Source organism: Bos grunniens, chromosome 20 (genome assembly GCF_055505025.1).
Source record: "Bos grunniens cultivar Pamir isolate PY7600 chromosome 20, Bosgru_T2T1.0, whole genome shotgun sequence".
Lineage (NCBI taxonomy): Eukaryota > Metazoa > Chordata > Mammalia > Artiodactyla > Bovidae > Bos > Bos grunniens.
Window position 1 is genome coordinate 36,626,553 of NC_141184.1, and position 22,542 is coordinate 36,649,094.

The following is a 22,542-nucleotide window of genomic DNA, read 5'->3' on the forward strand; positions in this document are numbered from 1 at the left end:
GCTAAAGCTGAAACTCCAATACTTTAGCCACCTCGTGCAAGGAGTTGTCTGATTGGAAAAGACTCTGATGCTGGGAGGGATTGGGGGCAGGAGGAGAAGGGGATGACAGAGGATGAGATGGCTGGATGGCATCACCGACTCGACGGACATGAGTTTGAGTGAACTCTGAGAGTTGGTGATGGACAGGGAGGCCTGGCGTGCTGGAATTCATGGGGTCGCGAAGAGTCGGACACGACTGAGCAACTGAACTGAACTAAACTGATAGAGTATGAATACTAAATTCCAATTAGACTTTGTTGGGAAGACAAATTTAAATGACTAACAAGAATATATTATTTCTGTGCTCCAAATAGATAATGTTAAACAGACTGTTCTCTGTCTACATGGATTTTATTTATGGTATTTATGGTGGTATTTATAGCAAAACAAAAAAATGACAATTTTTAACCAAAGGTCAGAGAAACAGAGAAGGATAAAGATTCTGTGGGTTTCATTTATGCTTGATTTATTATTTTATAATATCTTATGTTTCAAGGAGGGAGAGTAGCAGGGAGGGTGATGAGGGGGTCACAGGCTCTGAAATCAGAGAGACAGGAGGACTGCACCCAATGTCCAGGACCAATTTCTCCGCCTAGTCACATTGTGGATTTGGGCAAGTCCCCTAACCTCTCTGAGCTTTAGTTTCCAGGTAAAATTCCCATTTCCATTGGTTTCTTAGGAGGAATAAACAGAAGGCAATGGCACCCCACTCCAGTGCTCTTGCCTGGAAAGTCCCATGGACGGAGGGGCCTGGTGGGCTGCAGTCCATGGCGTCGCTAGGAGTCGGACACGACTGAGCGACTTCACTTTATTTTTTCACTTTCATGCATTGGAGAAGGAAATGGCAACCCACTCCAGTGTTCTTGCCTGGAGAATCCCAGGGATGGGGGAGTCTGGTGGGCTGCCGTCTATGGGGTCGCACAGAGTCGGACACGACTGAAGTGACATAGCAGCAGCAGCAGCAGCAGCAGCAGCAGCAGCAGCAGCGTGTATCTAATATGTAACAAGTCCTCAATCAATAATAAGCATTCTTTTTATTTTTAAAGGTGTTTTTTTTTTTTTTTAATGTGGACCATTTTTAAAGTTTTTATTAAATTTGTTACAATACTGCTTCTGTTTTATGATTTGGCTTTTTGGCCGTGAGGCATATGGGATTTTAGCTTCCAAAACAGGGATTGAATCTGTGTCCCCCTGCATTGGAAAGCACAGTCTTAACCCCTGGACCACCAGGAAGTCTCCTTACTGGCTGATATATTGGACAAAGATGATAAAAGATGGAAGGTAGATTTGGAAAAGATGTTTAAGGAATTAAACGTGAACCTGGAAAGGAAGGAATCAGGTAGAAGGTTAAGAAAAAAGTTCTAGAGTTTTGAAAACCTACAGAGTTAGATGAAGCTTCAATTAATTTGAATACTATGATACACTTTAAAACTCTGGTATTTTTTTAACCTTCCTAAATGGAATGCTAAACTACTTAGTATGGAACCATAGCAGTGGTGGGATTAGGAGTCAGCAGACCTGACTATTCAGAAAGTCTCTGTGTTCAGGAAACAAGTGTTCATTTTTGTGACGCATATACAAAGTTAATTTCTGCAGCACTGTTTTGAGGAGCAAAAGTTTAAAAACAATACAAACTGTTATATCAATTAGGTGAGTCATCCATGTACCTGAATATTATGCAGCTCAACAGTAACCTCTTATTAAAATGTGTAAAGATAGGCAGGGATTGTATTTTTATTTTAAAAATACAATCAAAGGATCAAAGCAATGCATACTGAATTTTATTTCTTCAGTAAAAGGCAAGAGGATTAATATCTATATTTATATTTGCTTGGGTAAGCATAAAGAAACTTTGGACAAATATAGCAATTAGAAGAGTGGTTTCTGTGGAGACCCAGCAAATGGTGGGGACTGACTAAAAGTTCTTTTCACTATATATCATGTTATAGTTGTTGTTTTTGAGTCAGATATAATTTCTACTTAAAAAATAAGTTAAAAATTAAATGCTTTTTTAAAATTGTGAATGCTGTAAAGGGGTGTTACTCAGAATTAGTTATGAATTGGATTGCTTTATACTGACAACAACTTGATGTCAGTTCAAATTAAGAAGATTGAGTTTTGAATTTATGGTTACCTTGGGGGAAAGATGGGGGAAAAGCCAGCTAGGGAGCTTGGGACTGACATGTATATACTGCAATATTTAAAATAGATAACCAATAAAGACCTACTGTATTAGGATAGGGACCTCTGCTCAATGTTATGGGGCAGCCTGGATGGGAGGGGAGGCTGGGGGAGAATGGACACACATATATGTATGGCTGAGTCCCTTTGCCATTTGCCTGAAACTATCACAACATTGCTAATCACCTACACTCCAACATAAAATATTTTTCTAATAATTCAGAATCCCACCTCCCACCAAAAGAAAAAAATAAAAGATTGAGTTTTGATTTCTTGAAGAGGTGGATGAAGAGGGAATAGTTTGAAGCATAATATGTATCAAGGGATCAGAGGGTAGAGCTGGGGTATGTTGACGAGAAGATTTAGAGTCTTAACTGTGTCATGGGACACTTGAGCAGTGGGGAGGCACATCCGGATGGGGACAGGGTTGCAAGGAGAAGGAGAAAGAGGGCAAGGATCAACTTGACTTCCTAAGCAATTTTGCTTGAGTCTCTGGAAGCTGTATTTCACTGAAAATCAGCTCCAGGCTGACCTTGCTGGGACTACAGAGCCCAAAGAGGGCTTCACTGGCATTTCAATAGTGCAACAGCAGACATCTGAGTACCACCATTCAAACCAGGCAGTGCGGTGGAAATAAAGATGGCGGACGTGGAAGAAACCTCTCAAGGATTTCTATTTTGCATCAGGACAGTTTCTTTGACATGAAGTCAGAGCCATAAAATGGTGGTTATGATAGCTCATTTTTACCTGAAGCACAGAAAAATTAAGACAGGGAATTAGAAAGCGTCCTTTAGAAGATTAAAAAAAAACAACCCCAAACATTTCTGAGTTATGGATCAGTATTAGAACTAGCACATGATGGATGACATATGAGGACATAAGTGGAACAAGACTGACTTGTTCTAGAAAACAGATGATCGTGGGGTTATTCCAAACTTGTTTCAATGTGAGTGATTAATGGGGCATTTGATTAGTAATCTGTGGTTTGACATAGAGAATACTGATCTCAGGAAAGTGACATATTGCAAAATGCTTCTACAGGACCAAAATAAAACAAACTACCTTTCTACTCAGAATTGCTTTAAATAGATCACACTCTTGTAAGTAAAAAAAGATACATCTAGTAGTGGTGTGGTCACTTGTAACCATCCTTTTCCTTTTCTCACGATAAACAACAATTGCACATTCTTTGCCTAAAGTCTTAATCATTTCAAGCATAAGTGAGCTTCTTTCATCACTCAGAGGGTTACCAATCTTTACCAAGTCATTCAGGATCAACTTTTATTGTATGCCATAGCAGGGTGGTAACATCTCTGATAGAAAATTAAACTATTTACCCAGAAGGAAAATAATGTGTCCCTCTGTCTGGCTTATTATCCTAAAGTACTACTTAAGCAATCAGGAATGTTCAGAAAACTTTATGCTGACTGAAAAACAACAGCTAAAATATAAAACAGTAGGTGCCATTTCACGAGTCCTTTGCATCTCTTCTTTGAATACTGGAATTAGGAGACACATGATAAATTTGTGGACATTTAAAATCATTTGTGACAAGGTTTCTCAACCTCTGCACGGTTGACATGCGGGCCTGGATAATTCTTTGTTGGGAGGAGCTAGCAGCGTCTCTGGGCTCTACTCGCTGGATGCCAGGGCACCCTGCAGCCGTGACAGTCAAATGTCCCCCGGGCTCAGCCACTTGACTCGGAGGCTGGCTCACCTTCTAATGCCTTTGTGGTACTAGAGGGAACACATCTCACTCTAAATTCAACAGAAATGAAATCCAACGAAAGAAGTAAATGAAATGGTCATCATTAAGCAAAACTACCTAGTAATCAAATGGATGTATTCCTCCCCAAGCCCCCAAACCAGCCCCCTCAAGGCACTTCCTCACAGAATAGAACTAAGGATTTCAACACTTTCAGAAGTCCCATACCAGAAAAAAGAAACCACCAAGAAAAAGTCATCATAGACACAGGCGTACTTGTTACATTCCTTGTTACAAATTTTGTTACATCATTCCTTGTTACAAATTTTTACCCAGAAGCTAGAACACCCTCTGATGGGAAGCAAAACATATGAAATAACAAAGGAGAAAAGAACTCACTGTTTCCAGAAGTGGCTTTCCGGAATTTCGACAGGTCAACGTGGGGTGGTCTGCTGGGTTTTGGTGGAGGGGGTCCCAGGGTAAACAAGGAAGGCAGGGGTTTCTGCTTGGGGGTCGCTGAATTCTTGTCCCCCTTTTCCTTGTCTTGATTTTGGCTCCAGGGCCCTGTCGATGTCAGCTTCGAAGGGGTCTTCAAGAACTTGGCAGGAGGAGCCCCAGGGGCCGACTCTTCCTGAGTAATTTTGTTCAGGAAGATGTTCTTAGCTGCATCCATCTTCCTATCTTCTCTTTTCTCTTCAGTATTTTTTGGGAGGCCTCCGGGGGCCCCTCTGTTTGCAGCAGGTTTCAGAACAACTCCAGGAAAAGGAGATACTGACGTCTCACCTCCGTGCTCTTTATTCTCTGGCTCTTCCCTGGCTGGTTTCAAAGGGCCAGACTTGGCCTTGGCTGCCAGGGGGACCAGGGGCCCTCTCTGTGGAGCCGCAGTCTTGGTGGGGCTCTCATCTTCCTGGGGATCCTCTGTACTCATGGGTGGCTTCGGGCCAAAGACAGGTTTGGGGAAGAGGGGCTTGGGGTCCAGATCTTGTGAGGCTGACAGAAACTTGCCTTTTGCCCCAGCCAACTTTGACAAGACTTGTTTTGGTTCATTCTCCAGGGCTGGAGGCATTGACCCCGGCTTGGGGCCTGGTTTTAAGTCATGGTCTTGGTTTACACTGGCAAGTGAAGGTTTAGCCCCAGGAGGCCAGGGAAACGCAGGTTTGGCATCTTCTTTTGGTAAGTTGATGGGCTTGGGGCCTACAGGTTTCAGAAATCCTGCTTTCACCTCGGAGTCTCTGGTGGCCGAGTTAGCCTGTGGTCCAAACCTGGGACTCACTCCCGCTGGCTTTAGAAATGGGGGCTTGGGCTCCTTGTCAGGCTTTTCCTCAGGAGAAGGTTTCACCCCCAGAGGTGGCTTGGGGGATCCAAACTTGGGCACGTTGTTCAGTCCTGCAGGAGGGCTCGCATTTCCTTGGTTGTTGAACAAGTTCTTTTTGGCCTGGACTCCTGAAGGGGAGTTTTGTCCTGGGACCTTGAAGGGCCGGTTGTTGACGGAGACCTCCTCCGTGGGGTTGCCCCCGGTGTTAAACTTCGCCATGAGGGACTTCACATCTGCTTTTCCATCCTGCAAGCACAGGGAAGAAACACTCGCTGAGAGACTGAAGTCTCACTTGCACAATTTAAAATACTACACTTTAAAGGTTTCCTGGTTTGAGGCCTTCAGCGTTGCTGATTGGTTCACGAGATATTGTAACATTTTTCTTCCTCTATGGCAAAATAAGTTGTGAGACTTTCTTCAAAGGGGAGGGCTGTGATACACAGACTTTTTTTTTTTTGGTTGTCTTAGACTGACTTGGTATTTTTTTTGTTGTTAAGTCACAACTTCTCTTTCCTTCTTTCCTCTCACTGTTTCTCTAGCTCTCTTGTGGGATTTACTCTGAACTTGGTATTTATCTGTTTTGTTGAACTTGAAAAAAATGTGAAAGTGACTAACAAAAGACTTCTTCCATATTTTACAGCTGAGGCTCTTAAAGAGAAACTGTGTTTCAAAAATGAAAGCAAGCTCTTCTGTAAATTTAGGTTGCATGCTTTATACAGCATAGCCACGTTTGACATCTCTGTGGTTTGTGAGCCTGTTCTTGTTCATATATATATATTTAAGTCCATCTGTTTGCTCACAGGGAGATGTGGCAGAAAAACCCACTCATTTTTATATATAAGCAATAAAGTGAGTTTTGTTATACTTATCGATACATATTTAGTGTAAATGATTCAGCTGGAACCAGACTAGCAGGCCGACCGCACTCGTTTTCAAGGGGTATAGGGTCTGGGACACTGGAAAGGGGATGAGAAAGGGGCTGGAGACTCTCATTTCCAGAAGCTGGTTTCTCCAGTCTCCTGCTACTGTCTTTGTCCCTCTTGTCTAGAATCAGGGTGTTACCTAGGAAAGAGGGCGGGCTGTTACCTTCTCTGAGACTATAATCCTAAGTAACCTGGAAAAATTCATGGTTGGTTTCCTTTTTTCTCCCAAAAGCTGGGAGTTGAACTTTTGTAGTTCTTTCAGGAAATTAAAAAAAAAAAAAAAATCACAGGTAACCATGACAGTTTCTATTTCTGTGCTTTAAAAATTCACTTAGAAAGGTTTTCTTATTTCCCACACTCACCAATCATTGCCACACGCCCGAGCATATTTCTTCTCTCAAGGCCCCACTCAGATACCAAGAAACCAGAGATCCTCTCTGGTTGGAAAGAACTGCTTCCTCCTCTTAAGTCATGTAGCACTGAAGGCCCTGTGATGGACCCCCATGTTACTTTCTTTCATAATAATAAGAGCCACTGTTTAGTGTGTAAACACATGTGCTTGATTCGGAACCAGGCATGTTATCTGTGTTGCCCCATGTCATTCTTTTGAAGGATGGCATCATTTAATTCCATTTCATAGGAAAGAGGTTGAAACTGCAGGAGGATGTGATGGTAAGAGCATGGGAACTTGGTTGCAATCCTTGTTGATTCACAGGACCTCAGTGATACAATCTATACAATGGGGATAATAGCGACTATCTGCCAGAACTGTCATATGCGTTAAAAATGGAGTTTGTGAAGTGCCTCCCTGACCCTCAGCCTGGGCTCAATGAAAGGAAACTACTCTTATTAGAAATGTTAAGTAGCATATTCAAGGGCTCACAGCCAGAAACCATAAGGCCAGAGATGCTGATTCAGGTCTGTCTTGGGCTACAAAGTCCAGAAACTGTCTCATTTTCCTTTGTATAGAATCCCTGCGGTTCTAATATATTTGGGGAATTGTTCAGGTTGACACTGAGCTGAATTCTGTGAATGGTGATTTTTAAAAGAAATGGTCCTTTCATTAAGAATTTCTCTCTCTACTAACCTATAATGTGTGTGTACTTGCAAGATGGGGGTAAGGACCCTAGATAGGAGGAGAAAACCAAGCGGAAGCAGCATTTTCCAGGTTGATTTTGCTCCTTTAATTTATTACCCTATATCCAAGTTGCTGAGAATATCTTGCTTTCTACCTTGCCTCCTTTGACCATTTTTTTAATCCACATGATTTTCTCAAATCCTCAAGTAATCCCTGGGTGTAACAGGCAGGAAGACCAGAGAACCAGAGAGAATTTGGTTGCTGAAAGAGGGAACAGGTGAAGACAAGTTCTGCCTTTGCTTCCTGAGATCATAGCTATGGAAGACTTTAAATCTTAACACAAAATGCAAAAAGAGTTATCAATACAAAAATTTCCTCAGTTTGCTTTCCTCTATTATGGGACTAGGAAAGCCATGTCATAGGGCTGTTAGGAAGATAAAACAAATCAATATCTGTAGGACATTTTGAAGAGTATATGGAACTTGGGAGGGTTTCCTATTTTTACAAAGCAAGTGAATCCTTGGCAATATATAGGATTTGAGTGACATCCTTTTTAGTCACAGCAACTTCACATCTTGGATTTTGGCTGGGGTGGGGGAGGAGTTGGGGGAAATCCACGAAACACACTAACCCATTGTCAAACCGCATGCCCTGATTTTACTTTAAAAATATAGAGTGGTTGATTTGAATTGTAATTTAAGTCCAAGGTGCCAACCCAGATGCAGAAGGCAGTGTAACATCAGGGTTAATAGCCCTGGCTCTGAAATTACTGACTTGGGTTCAAACTTCGACTCAACTACTTAATTACTGTGTGACCTAGCAAGTTACTTAACCTTTCTGAAACTCCGTTTTCTTCATTTATAAAATGAGAATTGTAACAGTACCTATTCCTCATTGGGTTTTATTTTTTTTTTAAATAAAAGGATTAAATGAGTTAATGCATGTAAATTTTCTTAGACCAAGAATTGCAACATAATATACATTCTATGATTATCTGCCATTGTGATTTTTTTTTTTCTAACTCACTAGTCACATAACATCATTTTCTCCAAGTGACCAAATTCTGAAGTTACAATCATTAATGTTATGTCCTAATTTTATATCAGTGTGACTGAAACCAGCATACAGCTGGGTAACATTGTAAAGTTATGATGTTTGAGTTTGGCGTACCTCCCCACCCCCTGCCCTGTGCCCCCAAAACTTTAACTGGTAGCTGAAGCACAAGGAAAGAAAAAGCCACAGATTAGCAACAGCACCTGTGTTTACTAATACTTCCCTGGTGGCTCAGTGGTAAAGAACCTGCCTGCAATGCAGGAGACCCAGGTTCAATCTCTGGGTCGGGAAGATCCCCTGGAGTAGGAAATGGCAACTCATTCCAGTATTCTTGTCCATGGACAGAGGAGCCTGGTGGGCTATAGTCCATGGGGTCACAAAGAGTGTGGACAGTTGGACACTCAGTTGGACACAACTGAGTGACTAATATGTTCACTTTCTGAATGGCTCGAAATCCACAACTATTAATCTATTATATGGACTACTTAGGTTTAGAAGTTTTGGTTGTTATCACTCTTAGTAAGTTTATTAGCTAAAAGTTTCAACACCCAGGTTCACCCTTCATCTTAACAATAATAGTTGAATTTCTTCCTTAATAATAATGATAGAAAGGCAAAAATGGTTGAACTTTTTTTTTTTTTTTTTTTTACATTCTCCCATTCTGATTTCATTGTAGACTGAATATTCATTCCATTTTCTGGGATTCTTTTTACTTTGAAAAAGTTAAAAAGAGGATAAGAACAATGTATTTTATGGTAAAGGGAAAAGTAATCCTGCTCTAAAACCTGAGTCTCTAAACCCTCCTGCCCCAGGTCTAGGAGGGTCACATACCTAACTTAACAGTACAACACAAGTTTATGCTTATTGCTCTGGAACAATGATTAATAATGCTCCCTTTTATTCTCCAAATTGACCTGCTTTAAACAATAAATTGCATGGAGAGCTTATTCAACTCCTCTCTGGAGTCAGTCAACCACTGTTATCAGTTTCTTATGTATATTTCTAAGCTATGTCTATACTGATAAAAATGTATATAAATAAACACAGGTGCATCTTTTCTGTCCCTGTGTTTTGTACATGTGGGAAGCTCTGCTTTGCACTTTACTTTTTTCCTGTGCTACACACGAGCTCAGCAAGATAAACCATCAGTAGCCATTTCTGATTGGTTCCCAAGCGATTCTAGTTGTTAAATACTTTCAGTATCAGTTCTGCTTTTTTCCCTTAACAATTGATCCATATCAATGCCTATTATTTACACAGCTTTTTAAAGCCTTACTTATTTTTTACAACAAATTCAGAAGATAATATAGAAAGTTCTCACATAATTTACATCATTTCTCCTGTTATTAACACCTTACATTAGTTTGCAGGACTTTTTAAACTTTTAATGATTTAAGGATCAGGCTTCTGCTTATCCTTAAGAAAAGGTATTTCAGAATCTACTGTAGGAGATCTCAGAGTTTAAGATATTTTAAGTAAAACAAACATTTCACCTCAAATTACTAAAAATTTATTTTCCACAGTTATTTGATGTAATTTTCTATTTTTTTCCATCTGTTAATGTATTTGTGCAGATCTTTCTCCACTTATGATGGGGTTTGTTGTTGCTGCCGTTAGTCACGAAGTCTTGTGCAACTCTTTTGCGATCTTATGGACTGTAGCCCGCCAGACTCCTCTGTCCATGGGATTTCCCAGGCAAAGATTCTGGAATGGGTTGCCATTTTCTCCTCCAGGGGATCTTTCTGACCCAGGGGTCAAACCCATGTCTCCTGCAGCTCCTGCATTGGCAGGCAGATTCTTTACCACTGAGTCACCTGGGAAGCCCTATGATGGCCCTATGATTGGGTTGCATCCCAATAAATCCATCATAAACTGAAAATACCTAAAGTAGAAAGTGCATATAATTCACCTCACCTACAGCACATTCTAGCTTAGCCCAGTCTCCCTTAAATGTGGTCAGAACCCTTACATTAGCCCTTCGTTGGGCTAAAGTATCCAACACAAAACCTGTTTTATAATAAAGTGTTGAATATCTCATGTAATTTATTGAATATCATACTGAAAGAAAAACAAGATGGCCGTCTAGGTACAGAGTGGTTTTAAGTGTACTGGGGTTTAACTTTGTTAACCCTCCTGATTGCTCAGCTGACTGGGAGCTCTGAGCATCACCTGAGAGTATAGTACCACATATCACTAGCCTAGAGAAAGATCAAAAATCAAAGTTTGGTTTCTGCTAGATGCATCATTATAATGTTGAAAAATTTTAAATTGAACCATCTTAATTCAAGGAATGTCTGTACAATGTTTAGCCAAAACTACTACCCATTGTGCTATAATTACATAAATGTAGAAATGCTCTTGATAGAAGTGAATTTCCTTTAGACCTCATATTTTCCCCTTTCTGAGAATTATACATCTTCACTGATATAAACTTAACATGTTTTCCACAGTCCCTGGGAAGATGCAAAAATACTTTAGCTACATCCTCTGAACTTCTAGTTAACAACTCCGGATTCCAGAAACTCTTTTTTGCTTTCAGCAACTTACATAAAAGCAGTGAATCAAGTATATATACTTAAAGACTGAGATGGCATTTAGGACAGACATCAAGAAATTACACATCAAGAAAATGTTTTCTTCTGTAGCTAGTTCATCTACATATTTTCATATGGAAAAATTAGTAATACTCTATCACTGTTATTGGTAACTGGATTTTGCTTGGTTTTAAATATGTCTTGGATATTAGGTTAATCCAGTGGTTCTCAAATTGGGGCAGTTTTTGCAACGTCTGCAAACGCCTTTGATTGAAATGGCTGACTGAGAAAGTGCTCTTGACAACTCATGAATAGAGTCCAGAGCTGCTGTTAACCATCCTACAATACCCAGGACTGACCCCTGAAACTAAGAATTATCAGTCCCAACGGTGCTAAGACAGAAGCTTTGGGCTAATCCTCTTACTCCTGGATTATTAGAAACATCTTACCAGAAAGCCTGTTTTTAATTTTTATAATGCTATACACTCTAAAATCTACAAAAAACTGTAGAGAAACTAAATGATACAAGAGACAATTACTAGATTGTTTTCAAAGTTCCTTGTCTTTCAAGTCTCATTCTTGTGAAGTTTCACTTGTAAAACACAAATGAAACAAAACACCCACAAATCTTGGGTAACTAATGGATTTAAAATAATTTTGAGGATTTCTTTGGTGATGCCGTGGATAAGAATCCGCCTGCCCCCTGTGCCAAGGGACACAGGTTTGATCCCTGGATTGAGAAGATTCCACATGCCATAGAGCAGCTAAACCTTGACCCACAACTACTGAGCCTGCATGTCGCAACTCCTGTGGCCCGAGTGCCCAGAGCCTGTGCTCCTCAGCAAGAGAAGCCACTGCAACGAGAGGCCCATGCAATGCATCTAGAGAGTAGCCTCTGGTCACAGCTAGAGATAGCCTGCATAGAGCAACTGAGACCCAGCGCAGCCAACAAATACACAGAATATAAAATAACTTTGAGCTTGATTTTGCTTCCTTAAGATGTGGTAGCGTCACTTTTGCAATTAACTCATGAGGAAAATGAACCCCTATTATGGATGCTCTTATTCTTTTCTAAATGGAGACCATGGAATAAGAGAAAGAAAATGATTTTACTTGATTGCATATAATGCTTTTAATCATGAGGAAAGTTGGCAAATAACAATAGTTTTTCAAATCTTTCTCTATGCCTCTGATTCTCTTCTTTCTTTAATCACTGATCGATTTTATCCTGTATAGATTTTCTTTTTTTATTGCTATGTTGAGATAACATATCATTGCTCAAATATACTCTGAATTGTTGGTTCTACCTGTGGAACAAAATTAGTTCCTACCACTCATTATTGCCCAGAACAGAACCCCATATAGAGTGACATCAGAGGATAATATGAGGCCGAGAGGAGATGCGTATGTAATGGGAAAGCATTCCAGGAAGTCAGCCCTACTCCTGCCCAGTGAAGAAGCCAGATGAGGGGTGGTGCACTGCCTGGGAGAGCCCAGCTCCTGCCGAAGTGATGGCTCATGTTGTTCAAATTTAGGATCCACTCAGCCCAGGACTGACCAGAAGTATAGCAAAAAGACTGGAAAGATAGCACATTTTTCTATAAGCCAGATAAATTTACCACCCCTGAGGTAAGAACAGACTGGTGAAAATATGGATTAGACTCACACAATTCAAACTTTCATAGAACAATAGTAGTATTTAGCCTCATTGATTTCTGTTGCTTAAAGAAAATAAAAATATATTCTTCATGACCAAGCCAAGCCCTCCCAAACTTCACACACACACACACACACACACACACACACAGAGATAAGTTGTCTTTTCTCTTTGAAGAGACTTGATCTGCTATACCTAGGAAACTTGGAAAAGAGAATTTTTTTTTTTGGGGGGGTGCAGTTATTTTAGTCTGAAAATAAAATTTCTTAAAACCCCTTTTTGTTAGAAATTGTATAATAAAATGACTTTCATTGTTTTTGATTGTCAAGATAGAGTTCATGGCAGCTGACTAAAATACAGTACTTATGACACAGCTTCTCAGGATGGTAAATAGCAAGTTCCACAATAGATATTGAAACTGAAGTAAAGTCTTTTCATCTCTGTTAACACTGTCTAAATATTTAGATGAATCATAATTTATGTATTTAATGTGTGTACTCTGTTTCCTTAAGGAGATGAAAAAATCAGGGACCTGTTTTTTTTTTTTCCTCAAAAATGTTCCCCCTCTGTCACTCCCCACCCAAATAAGTACTCCCATATTTCCTGACACATTTCTTTTCATAATTGCTAATTTTAATTTATTTTTATTTAAATATTTAAAATATTTTTACAACGTTGTGTTGAAAAGTGAAACTTAAAGTCACTCAGTTGCGTTTAATTCTTTGTGACCCCATGGACTGTAGCCCACTAGGCTCCTCTGTCCACAAGATTGTCCAGGCAAGAATATGGAGTGGGTAGCCATTCCCTTCTCCAGGGAATCTTCCTGATCCAGGGATCAGACTCAGGTCTCCTGCATTGCCAGAAGATTCTTTACCACCTGAGCCACCAGGGAAGGACCTAATGTTGTGTTGGTTTCTGCCACACAACAACACAAATCAGCCATAATTATATATACATAAACATACTGGCTGATGGGCTGAATTTGTTTGAATTTCTCCATGATTGGTCAGACAGAGGATAGTAGGAGAAAAGATTTTATTAGCTTCTTAAGGAGCGTTGAACCCCGCCATGAATCTATTCCCAAAAGCTCCCTGTCTACTTCATGGCAAATGAGCTGTTATGGATTCCAGTTGGCTGAGCCTCTGATGCTGAAGGCAGCATCAAGCCCCTTTTTAACAGGATGTGGGAACGTGCCTCTCACCACAAATTGAGTTCCTGGGGAAGGAGAGGGCTGCTACAGGCTGGTCAAAGCCCAGGGAGGAGGGGCTGGCAGCGGAAGAAGCAGTGGCAGCCCCCACTGTGACAACCCCTTACATTTTGTCAGCGACTTGAGAAGGTGGAGAGGGAACGGTAGATGACCCACCTCAGCTTCGTGTTGTGAGGTATAATGTGGTAAGAAGAAAACAGCTGGCACGAGCGGGGCTCTGGTAGTTGTGTGTGTGCCTGGCTTCCCTCCAGAGGCTAGACTGAGCAACACCTTGGCAGTAAACCTCTATAGATGCCACTGTGCATCATCACTCCCTCTTCTGTGATCTCAGGCACCTGCTGCTCTGCACTCCTTCCTGGTTTCCACTGGGTTCTCCCTTCTGGGTTGAACTGAAGTAGGGGAAGCCAGGTCACTCAGCAATTGGTAAAGTTTAGCCGGCGAAGGCCCACCTCCCAAATGCTGAGTCACCTTGAACTCTCCAGGTATATTGATCGGTTCGGCTTTTGTGTTCCCTTTGTCCTGAAAGATCAGGTCTAAAAATCACCATCATTTTACAAATTAGAACCTTCAAACATCTTCCTGGTTATCTGACCAAATAGCTCCTGCATAAATACAATTTTGTCTTTGGCATGGCCTCTGATGGCTTAACCATTAACGGATGAGGAAATTAAATATGACTCTTTAAGTATTTCTGAAGTTTGTTCTTCTGTAAATTTTTGACTTCTTGATGTTAGTGGAATGCCGATAGGATGTTGATAATAAACAGTTCTGAAACCATGGGGTTTTGTTATTCTGTTTCATACAGTTTTTACAGCAAATTTAGCTTACATTTGCTTAGAATGTAATTCACTTCAGTTCAGTCACTCAGTCATATTTGACTCATTGTGACCCCATGCACTGCAGCATGCCAGGCCTCCCTGTCCATCACCAACTCCCGGAGTTCTCTCAAACTCATGTCCATCGAGTCAGTGATGCCATCCAACCATCTCATCCTCCGTCATCCCCTTCTCCTCCTGCCTTCAATCTTTCCCAGCATCAGGGTCTTTCCAAATGAGTCAGTTCTTCACATCAGGTGGCCAAAGTATTGGAGTTTCAGCTTCAGCATCAGTCCTTCAAATGAATATTCAGGACTGATCTCCTTTAGGATGGACTGGTTGGATCTCCTTGCTGTCCAAGGGACTCTCAAGAGTCTTCTCCAACACCACAGTTCAAAAGCATCAATTCTTCGGCACTCAGCTTTCTTTATGGTCGAACCCTCACATCCATACACGACTACTGCAAAAACCATAGCTTTGACTAGATGAACCTTTGTTGGAAAACTAATGTCTCTGCTTTTTAATATGATGTCTAGGTTGGTCATAGTTTTTCTTCCAAGGAGCAAGTGTCTTTTAATTTCATGGCTCTAGTTGCCATCTGCAGTAATTTTGGAGCCCCGAAAAATAAAGTCTGCCACTGTTTCCCCATTTATTTGCCATGAAGTGATGGGACCAGATGCTATGATCTTAGTTTTCTGAATGTTGAGCTTTAAGCCAACTTTTTCACTCTCCTCTTTCACTTTCATCAAGAGGCTCTTTAGTTCTTCTTCACTTTCTGGCATAAGGGTGGTGTCATCTGCATATCTGAGGTTATTGATATTTCTCCCAGCAATCTTGATTCCAGTGTGTGCTTCATCTAGCCTGGCATTTTGAATGATGTACTCTGCATATAAATTAAATAAGCAGGGTGACAATATATAGCATTGACGTACTCCTGTTTTGATTAGGAACCAGTCTGTTGTTCCATGTCCAGTTCTAACTTACTTCTTGGCCTGCATACAGATTTCTCAGGAGGCAGGTCAGGTGGTCTGGCATTCCCATCTCTTTAAGTAAGCAAACTAGTACAGCCACTATGGAGAACAGTGTGGAGATTCCTTAAAAAACTGGAAATAGAACTGCCTTATGATCCAGCAATCCCACTGCTGGGCATACACACTGAGGAAACCAGAATTGAAAGAGACACATGTACCCCAATGTTCATCACAGCACTGTTTATAATAGCCAGGACATGGAAGCAACCTAGATGTCCATCAGCAGATGAATGGATAAGAAAGCTATGGTACATATACACAATGGAGTATTACTCAGCCATTAAAAAGACTACATTTGAATCAGTTCTAATGAGATGGATGAAACTGGAGCCTATTATACAGAGTGAAGTAAGCCAGAAAGAAAAACACCAATACAGTATACTAATGCATATATATGGAATTTAGAAAGATGGTAACAATAACCCTGTATATGAGACAGCAAAAGAGACACTGATGTATAGAACAGTCTTTTGGACTCTGTGGGAAAGGGAGAGGGTGGGATGATTTGGGAGAATGGCACTGAAATATGTATAATATCATATATGAAATGAGTCGCCAGTCCAGGTTCGATGCACAATACTGGATGCTTGGGGCTGGTGCACTGGGATGACCCTGAGGGATGGTATGGGAAGGGAGGAGGGAGGAGGGTTCAGGATGGGGAACACATGTATACCTGTGGCAGATTCATTTTGATATATGGCAAAACCAATACAATATTGTAAAGTTAAATAAAATAAAATTAAAAAAAAAACCCACAGTAAAAAAAAAAAAAAAGAAATTTTCACAGTTTGTTGTGATCCACACAACAAAAGCTTTGGTGTAGTCAATAAAGCAAAAGTAGATAATTCACTTAGCCTGCATTAACTATATGAAATCAGAGGGTAATCTCTGAGGAATTTACATTTTGTCTAATGAACTTACAGATAATTGAAGTGTTTTTATAAATCTCTTTCTAGGGGCTTATTTGGATCTTAGGATAATGTTTAATGTCCACATGGTAATGCAATATAAGTCATTTCATTTTTCTGTATCTCCAAGTGTCAGCCCAAAGAAATCTTATTTTCATCTACTATTTCTAATGGCTATTCTATTTTCATATAGAAAAGAATATGAGCCAGCAAAAGAGAACTCACTGCCAAACACATGAAATTTGAAACAAAACATTCTTGATGGCTGAGGAAGATACTCCTTGGCATAGGAAAAACAGGACAGAAATGTTCTGCTCTTTTTTTTCTCAGCCCCCACATCCCTCTCAACACACGAAAACACACGCTGTCACCGAGCCTGGCAGTTCCTTTCTGCCCTTGACGGGAAGTTAGAAACTGAAAGGGTAAGGTCTACATGGAGTGGGTGGGGGTGGGGAGAGGAGGCCGTCTGTGGGGTTTTCTAAAGACTTCCTTCCCAGCATGTGAGAAGTTCTGTGTGACAAGAACCACTTAGAAGAGGAAGATTTCAACAGGCCCATCAAGACAGCAGCTAGCTGCCGGTCAGTGAGGCAGCCAGAGTATGATTTGAGGGGAAAAAAAAAAATAAAACAACTAGACATTAGAAATGGAAGGTTATAGGAGATTCACACCCATCCACAGAGAGATGGATGATTTTTGAAACCTCACTTTACAGAATATGTGGACTCCTTCCCCCATACCTCTTTCTTCTCAACCCACTTCTGTTCCATTTCTTTTGAACATGGAAGAAAATGCACTCACTATTTCTTAATCAGGATTAAATAATATAATCACTCCACAGTCCTGACTTCACTTGCTTTCCTCTCCTGGAAGTCACAGCAGCAAGACTCTGCCATGAAGTGAGCAATTTCTCTCACCTTTGTTGTCATGGGGCTCTTTGCTGTCGGTTGCACCTTTTCTCATTAAAACTGTGATGTTCTCAATTTCAACCTTTCCATGGTGTATATCCTGCTCTTAATACCTAGCCACTCTCTTTTCTCAGGTGCCCTCAATTTTCAAGGTGCTGCATGACTTCAGCTGCTCTGGGTTTTCACATACCACTCATTCATGCATTTCTTTATTTTCTCCAGAGGGTCCTCGTGATTCCTTGCTAATGTGTTAGTTCTGGTATGTGGCACTTTGCCACTATCTAGTTCAAATTCTGTGCTTTACTAAGATTGCTTATTCCAGGGTACAAATGATCTCAGTATTTTTCTTTGCTTTTGTATATACGGCAAAAAACATTCTGGAGTTTGGTATTTTATACTCATTACTAATTCTATTATTAGAACTAATAATCACACTTAAAAACAAAAATTCCACGTATAATATCTCATTTGATTCTCCCAAAGCCTGGTAAATTCTTCTTGTTACAGAAAGGTATACGGAGTTCAAGCACATAGTAGAACAGAGATCCAAACCCAGATTTTCTAAGTCTCGTGTTCTTCTCAATACATCATTGAATCCTGACTTTCTTTCCTTCTTGTACAGTTAGTATTTGGAGTTTAGAATCTCAGCTCACATACAGAACTTTTTGTTTCTTATTCTAATCCAAAAAATTTCCCACCAAACCCTAGTAATTTACCTTCAGTTCAAGAACCCCTCATCATTGCAGATGATGTGTTAACATCTGTTCTATCAATACCCTGACATGTGACACAGGGGATGTAGGTCTCTGGCCAGAATATTCTGACTGGTTTTGCAACATCACAGCTCACCTGGAAAGGGGAAACAGCTAAGAGAAGACAAACAATGCTGCCTGCTTTTTCTGATGTTTGGGCTAAGTGTGTCTGGTGTAGGAGTCAGGGTTTAAGTAGATGACTACATTAGATCTTTTGCTCTCAAAGAGCTGTTCTCTACAGTCAGTGATGTGAGTCCTGTAACTGTCAGTTTAGGGGTCTGGAGCACCATTCTGGTTTATCCATTGTCCCCTGAGACTAGTGTTGATTGTTCAGCTGACTGCAACTTCAAGTTCACTACCAGAGGGAAGTTGAAGAAGGATGTGAACCAAAATGAAAATAATTGCTTTTATATTTTCACACAGTAAGATTTTTTTTTCCTTTTTTCTAACTTACAGTGATTGAAAGAGCAAAATCAAAATGACTCCATCCCTCACACCATACACAAAAATAAATTCAAAATGGCTTGAAGACTTAAATATAAGATGAAAAGTAAGAAAAGTGTTAGTTGCTTAGTTGTGTCTAACCCTTTGTGACCCCATGGACTGTAGCCTGCCAGACTCCTCCGTCCATGGAATTCTCCAGGCAAGAATACTGGAGTGAGTAGCCATTCCTTTCTCCAGGAGATCTTTCCAACACAGGAATGGAATCTGCATCTCCTGCATCTGCAGGCAGATTCTCTACCACTGAGCCACCAGGGAAACCCTCCAAAATATACAAACAGTTCATACAACTCAGTAAAAACAACAACAAAAAATCAAAAAACCCAATCAAAAGACCTAAATAGACATTTTTCCACAGAACACATACAGATGGCCAACAGCTACATGAAAAGGTGCTCAAGATCCCTATTAGAGAAATACAAAGCAAAACTACAGGGAGGTATCACTTCATACCAGTTGAAATGACCACCATTAAAAAGTTTACAAATAATAAGTACTGGAGTGGAAGGAGAGGAAAAGGAATCCTCCCACACTGTTGGTGGGAATGTAATTTGGTGCAGCCGATATGAAGAACAGTGTGGAGGTTTCTTAAAAAGCTAAAAATAGAGTTACCATATGATCCTTCAAACCCACACCTGGGCATATATCTGGAAAAGATGACAACTCTTAATTTGAAAAGATACAAGCACCTGGGTGTTCATTGCAGTGCTATTTATAATAGGCAAGATGTGGAAGCAACCTGAGTGCCCATTAACAGATGAATGGATAAAGAAGATGTTATATATATATAGCTATATATATATAATGGAATATAGCTTGGCCCTAAAAAAGAATAAAATAATGCCATTTGCAGCAACATGGATGGATCTAGAGATTCTTATACTGAGTGAAGTCAGTCAAATATCATACGATAGTACTTATAGGTGGAATCTAAAAACTAATGAAAATGAACTTATTTATAAACAGAAACAAACTCACGAACATAGAGAACAAATTCATGGTTACCAAAGGAGAAAGAGGGGGAAGAGATAAGAGTACAGGCCATCCTGGAGGCTCAGTGGTAAAGAATCTGCCTGTTAATGCAAGAGAGGGGGTTTGATCCCTGGGTCAGGAAGATCCCCTGGAGGAGAAAATGGCAACCCACTCCAGTATTCTTGCCTGGGAAATCCCATGGACGAGGAACCTGGAGGGCTACAGTCCACAGGGTCCCTAACTAGTTGGACCTGACTTAGTGAGTAAGCAACAACAACAATGGGATTAACAGATACACACTACTATATACAACACAGGTAAACAACAAGGCTTTATTGTACAGCACAGGGAGCTATATCCAATGTCTTATAATGAACTGTAATGAAAAATTATATATTTTTATGTATATATATATATATATATATCTGAATCAATTTGCTGTACACCTGAAACTAACACAGTATTGTGAATCAAGTATACTTCAATTAAAAAAAAGAAAATGTCTCGAAAGGAAGGAAAAATGGTATTTCAATAATATCAAGCTTATATGTAAACATCTTACTGCTCAGATGAAATTTCGACTCAAAAAATTTTTTTAACTTCTAGAATATTTTAAATGACACATGTAAGTGTGACTAACACATAACAGGGGGCCAGTGTCAAATTTCTAATATGAATAAAAACAAAAACGACTTGAGAAGTATAAGCACGCTTGTCACTGACTAAAGTTATTTTTTGACTGATGAAGTAAATACAGATATTTTGAATGGTCTACTTTGAGGTTAAGACAAGGAAAGAGGAAGGTAAGAGGCACAGGGTGTGGTGGAATCACCCTGGGGATTTTTTCAAGCTGCACATGCTGAACGTCCCAATGCATCTTGTTTTGTTTCTTCAAAGATTTCTTTATGGAGAATGAATGACCAGCCCAGCCAGTACAAATGGGAAGGTGTGGCATCACCTGGTGTATTTGGGTACAAAAATGATTCAAAACCATTGGGACCTTGGATCTCTCTTGCTCTTATCCTCACATGTTTATTGAGTTGCCGAGATTCAGTGGCAAGGATTGGAATGTCTTTGGGGGCTACCGTGGTTCAGCACTGGCTTCCCTGGTAGCCCAGATGGTAAAGTAACTGCCTACAATGCAGGAAACCCAGATTTGATCCCTGGATCAGGAAGATTCCCTGAAGAAGGGAATGGCAACCCACTCCAGTGTTCTTGCTAGAGAATTCTGGGACAGAAGAGCCTGGTGGGCTAGAGTCCATGGGCTCGCAAAGCATCAGACATGACTGAGTGACTTTCCCTTTTTTTAACTGATTCAGCATGGGTGAATGGAACTGGGGTGCAGAGGCTGACTGCTTGTCTTTCTAAGTGTCTGCCCTGTCTTCTTTACTCAACTGAGTCGTTTCAATGGTAGCAACCTCAAAATATATGTCCATGTTGCAGAACCTGTGCATGTGACCTTATTTGAAACAGAGGGTTTTGTATAATTAGGATCAGATGAGGAGATCATCCTGATTTACCAGGTGGCACTAAATTCAAGGACTAGTGTCCCTGTAAGATAAGATACAGAGAAGGAAAAGACCAGAGAGGATGAGAATGCCATATGAGGGAGGAGGCAGGCTTGGAGTGATGCAGCCACAGGCCAAAGAATGCTGGAGGCTGCCAGAAGTTGAATGTGTGTGTGTGTGTGTGTGTGTGTGTGTGTGTTGCTCAGTCGTGTCTGAGTCTTTGTGACTCCATAAACTGTAGCCTGCCAGGCTCCTCTGTACATGGAATTCTCTAGGCAAGAGTACTGGAGTGGGTAACCATTCACTTCTCCAGGGGATCTTCCTGACCCAGGAATCGAACTCTGGTCTTCTGTATTGTGGGCATATTTTTACCATCTGAGCCACTAGGGAAGCCCCAGAAGTTTCCAGAAGTTGGAAAAGCCAAAAACTGGATTTTCCTCTAGAGCCTTTGGGGACAATGTGGCCTTGTGGACACCCTGATTTTAAAACTTCAGCCTCCAAAACTCTAAGAGAATAAATTTCTGTTGTCGTTAGTCACCTAGTTTGTGATTTGTGATAGGATCCACAAAGAATTAATACACCCACCCTCACAAAGATCCAGGATGCCTTTGTTCTGATTTCTCTAAATGTCTGAGCACCTGCATGGGTGCTGTTTAGGATGAAGGGCAGGAAGCATTGTTTCATAATTATCTTTTCTGGGCCACCATCGTTATCATCCCAGAGCAAGGTGTCTCTAGTGGAATGGTCCCTGGCTTGGAACAACAGAATGGGGAATTATTAATACTTATATGCAGTAGGTGAGTTTTGGCGGCATTTGCAGGCTCTTGGAAGCAAGATCAGGTACTAGTTTAACCAACATGGGTGGCACAGACTTAGCAACACTACTAATAAAGTATATATTGAATTTGTACAGCTCAAAGGTTTTGTTGGTTTCCTGTCATGTTAAGGAGGCTAGTTAGCAGAGATAAAAAACAAAACAAAACACGTTCTGAACTCTTCAAACGTATGAGAAATCCTAGACCAGCTTCTGACGGAGGAATATTCTTCAGTTTCTAGGACTTTCCATTGGGTTGTCATCCTGACCAAATATATACTTGGTCTATTCCTTGTGACTGATACAGCAAAAACTGTATCAGTAGTTGTATCTATAGTTGCTGGCTATTTCTCATCCGCCAGCAGCTGTAGAAATAAACGCCTGGGACACCCTTGACTCTGGGCTTTGGCAAAAAGAAAGATCAAAATGAGCCTTAAAGGGCCAGTTTTATTGGGAAGACCTGCCTTAGATTTACAGTGTTTGAGAAAGAAAAAATAACCTTAATGATCAATGAATGCAAGCTCTTCATTTTGCAGGAAAGGAAACAGGATATGTGATCCACCCAAGGTCACACAGCTACTTTTTGGCAGAACCAGAATCTGGTTGTCCCGTTTGCTCAACCATTCGGCCCACGGTCCTGCACC

The 22,542-nt window shown here is 40.6% G+C and overlaps 1 protein-coding gene and 1 long non-coding RNA gene across 13 annotated transcripts in view; one reads left to right on the plus strand and one right to left on the minus strand.

Annotated features, from left to right (window-relative positions):
* Nucleotides 1–22,542, minus strand: part of FYB1 (FYN binding protein 1) — a 179,096-nt gene that overhangs the window by 94,501 nt on the left and 62,053 nt on the right. For 8 of the 11 annotated variants that reach the window (XM_086361513.1, XM_086361510.1, XM_086361517.1 and 5 more), the window contains one exon: nt 4,325–5,486. The exons of 2 other annotated variants lie outside the window; for them this stretch is intronic. In XM_086361513.1, the coding sequence (XP_086217639.1) occupies nt 4,325–5,486 (1,162 nt within the window). Of the gene's footprint in view, nt 1–4,324; nt 5,487–17,360; nt 17,547–22,542 lie in introns of those variants that run through there. One more of the 11 variants, XM_086361515.1, reaches the window with a different exon arrangement.
* LOC147350256 (uncharacterized) overlaps nt 1–22,542 on the plus strand; it is a 118,343-nt gene that overhangs the window by 82,168 nt on the left and 13,633 nt on the right. The window lies entirely within an intron of this gene.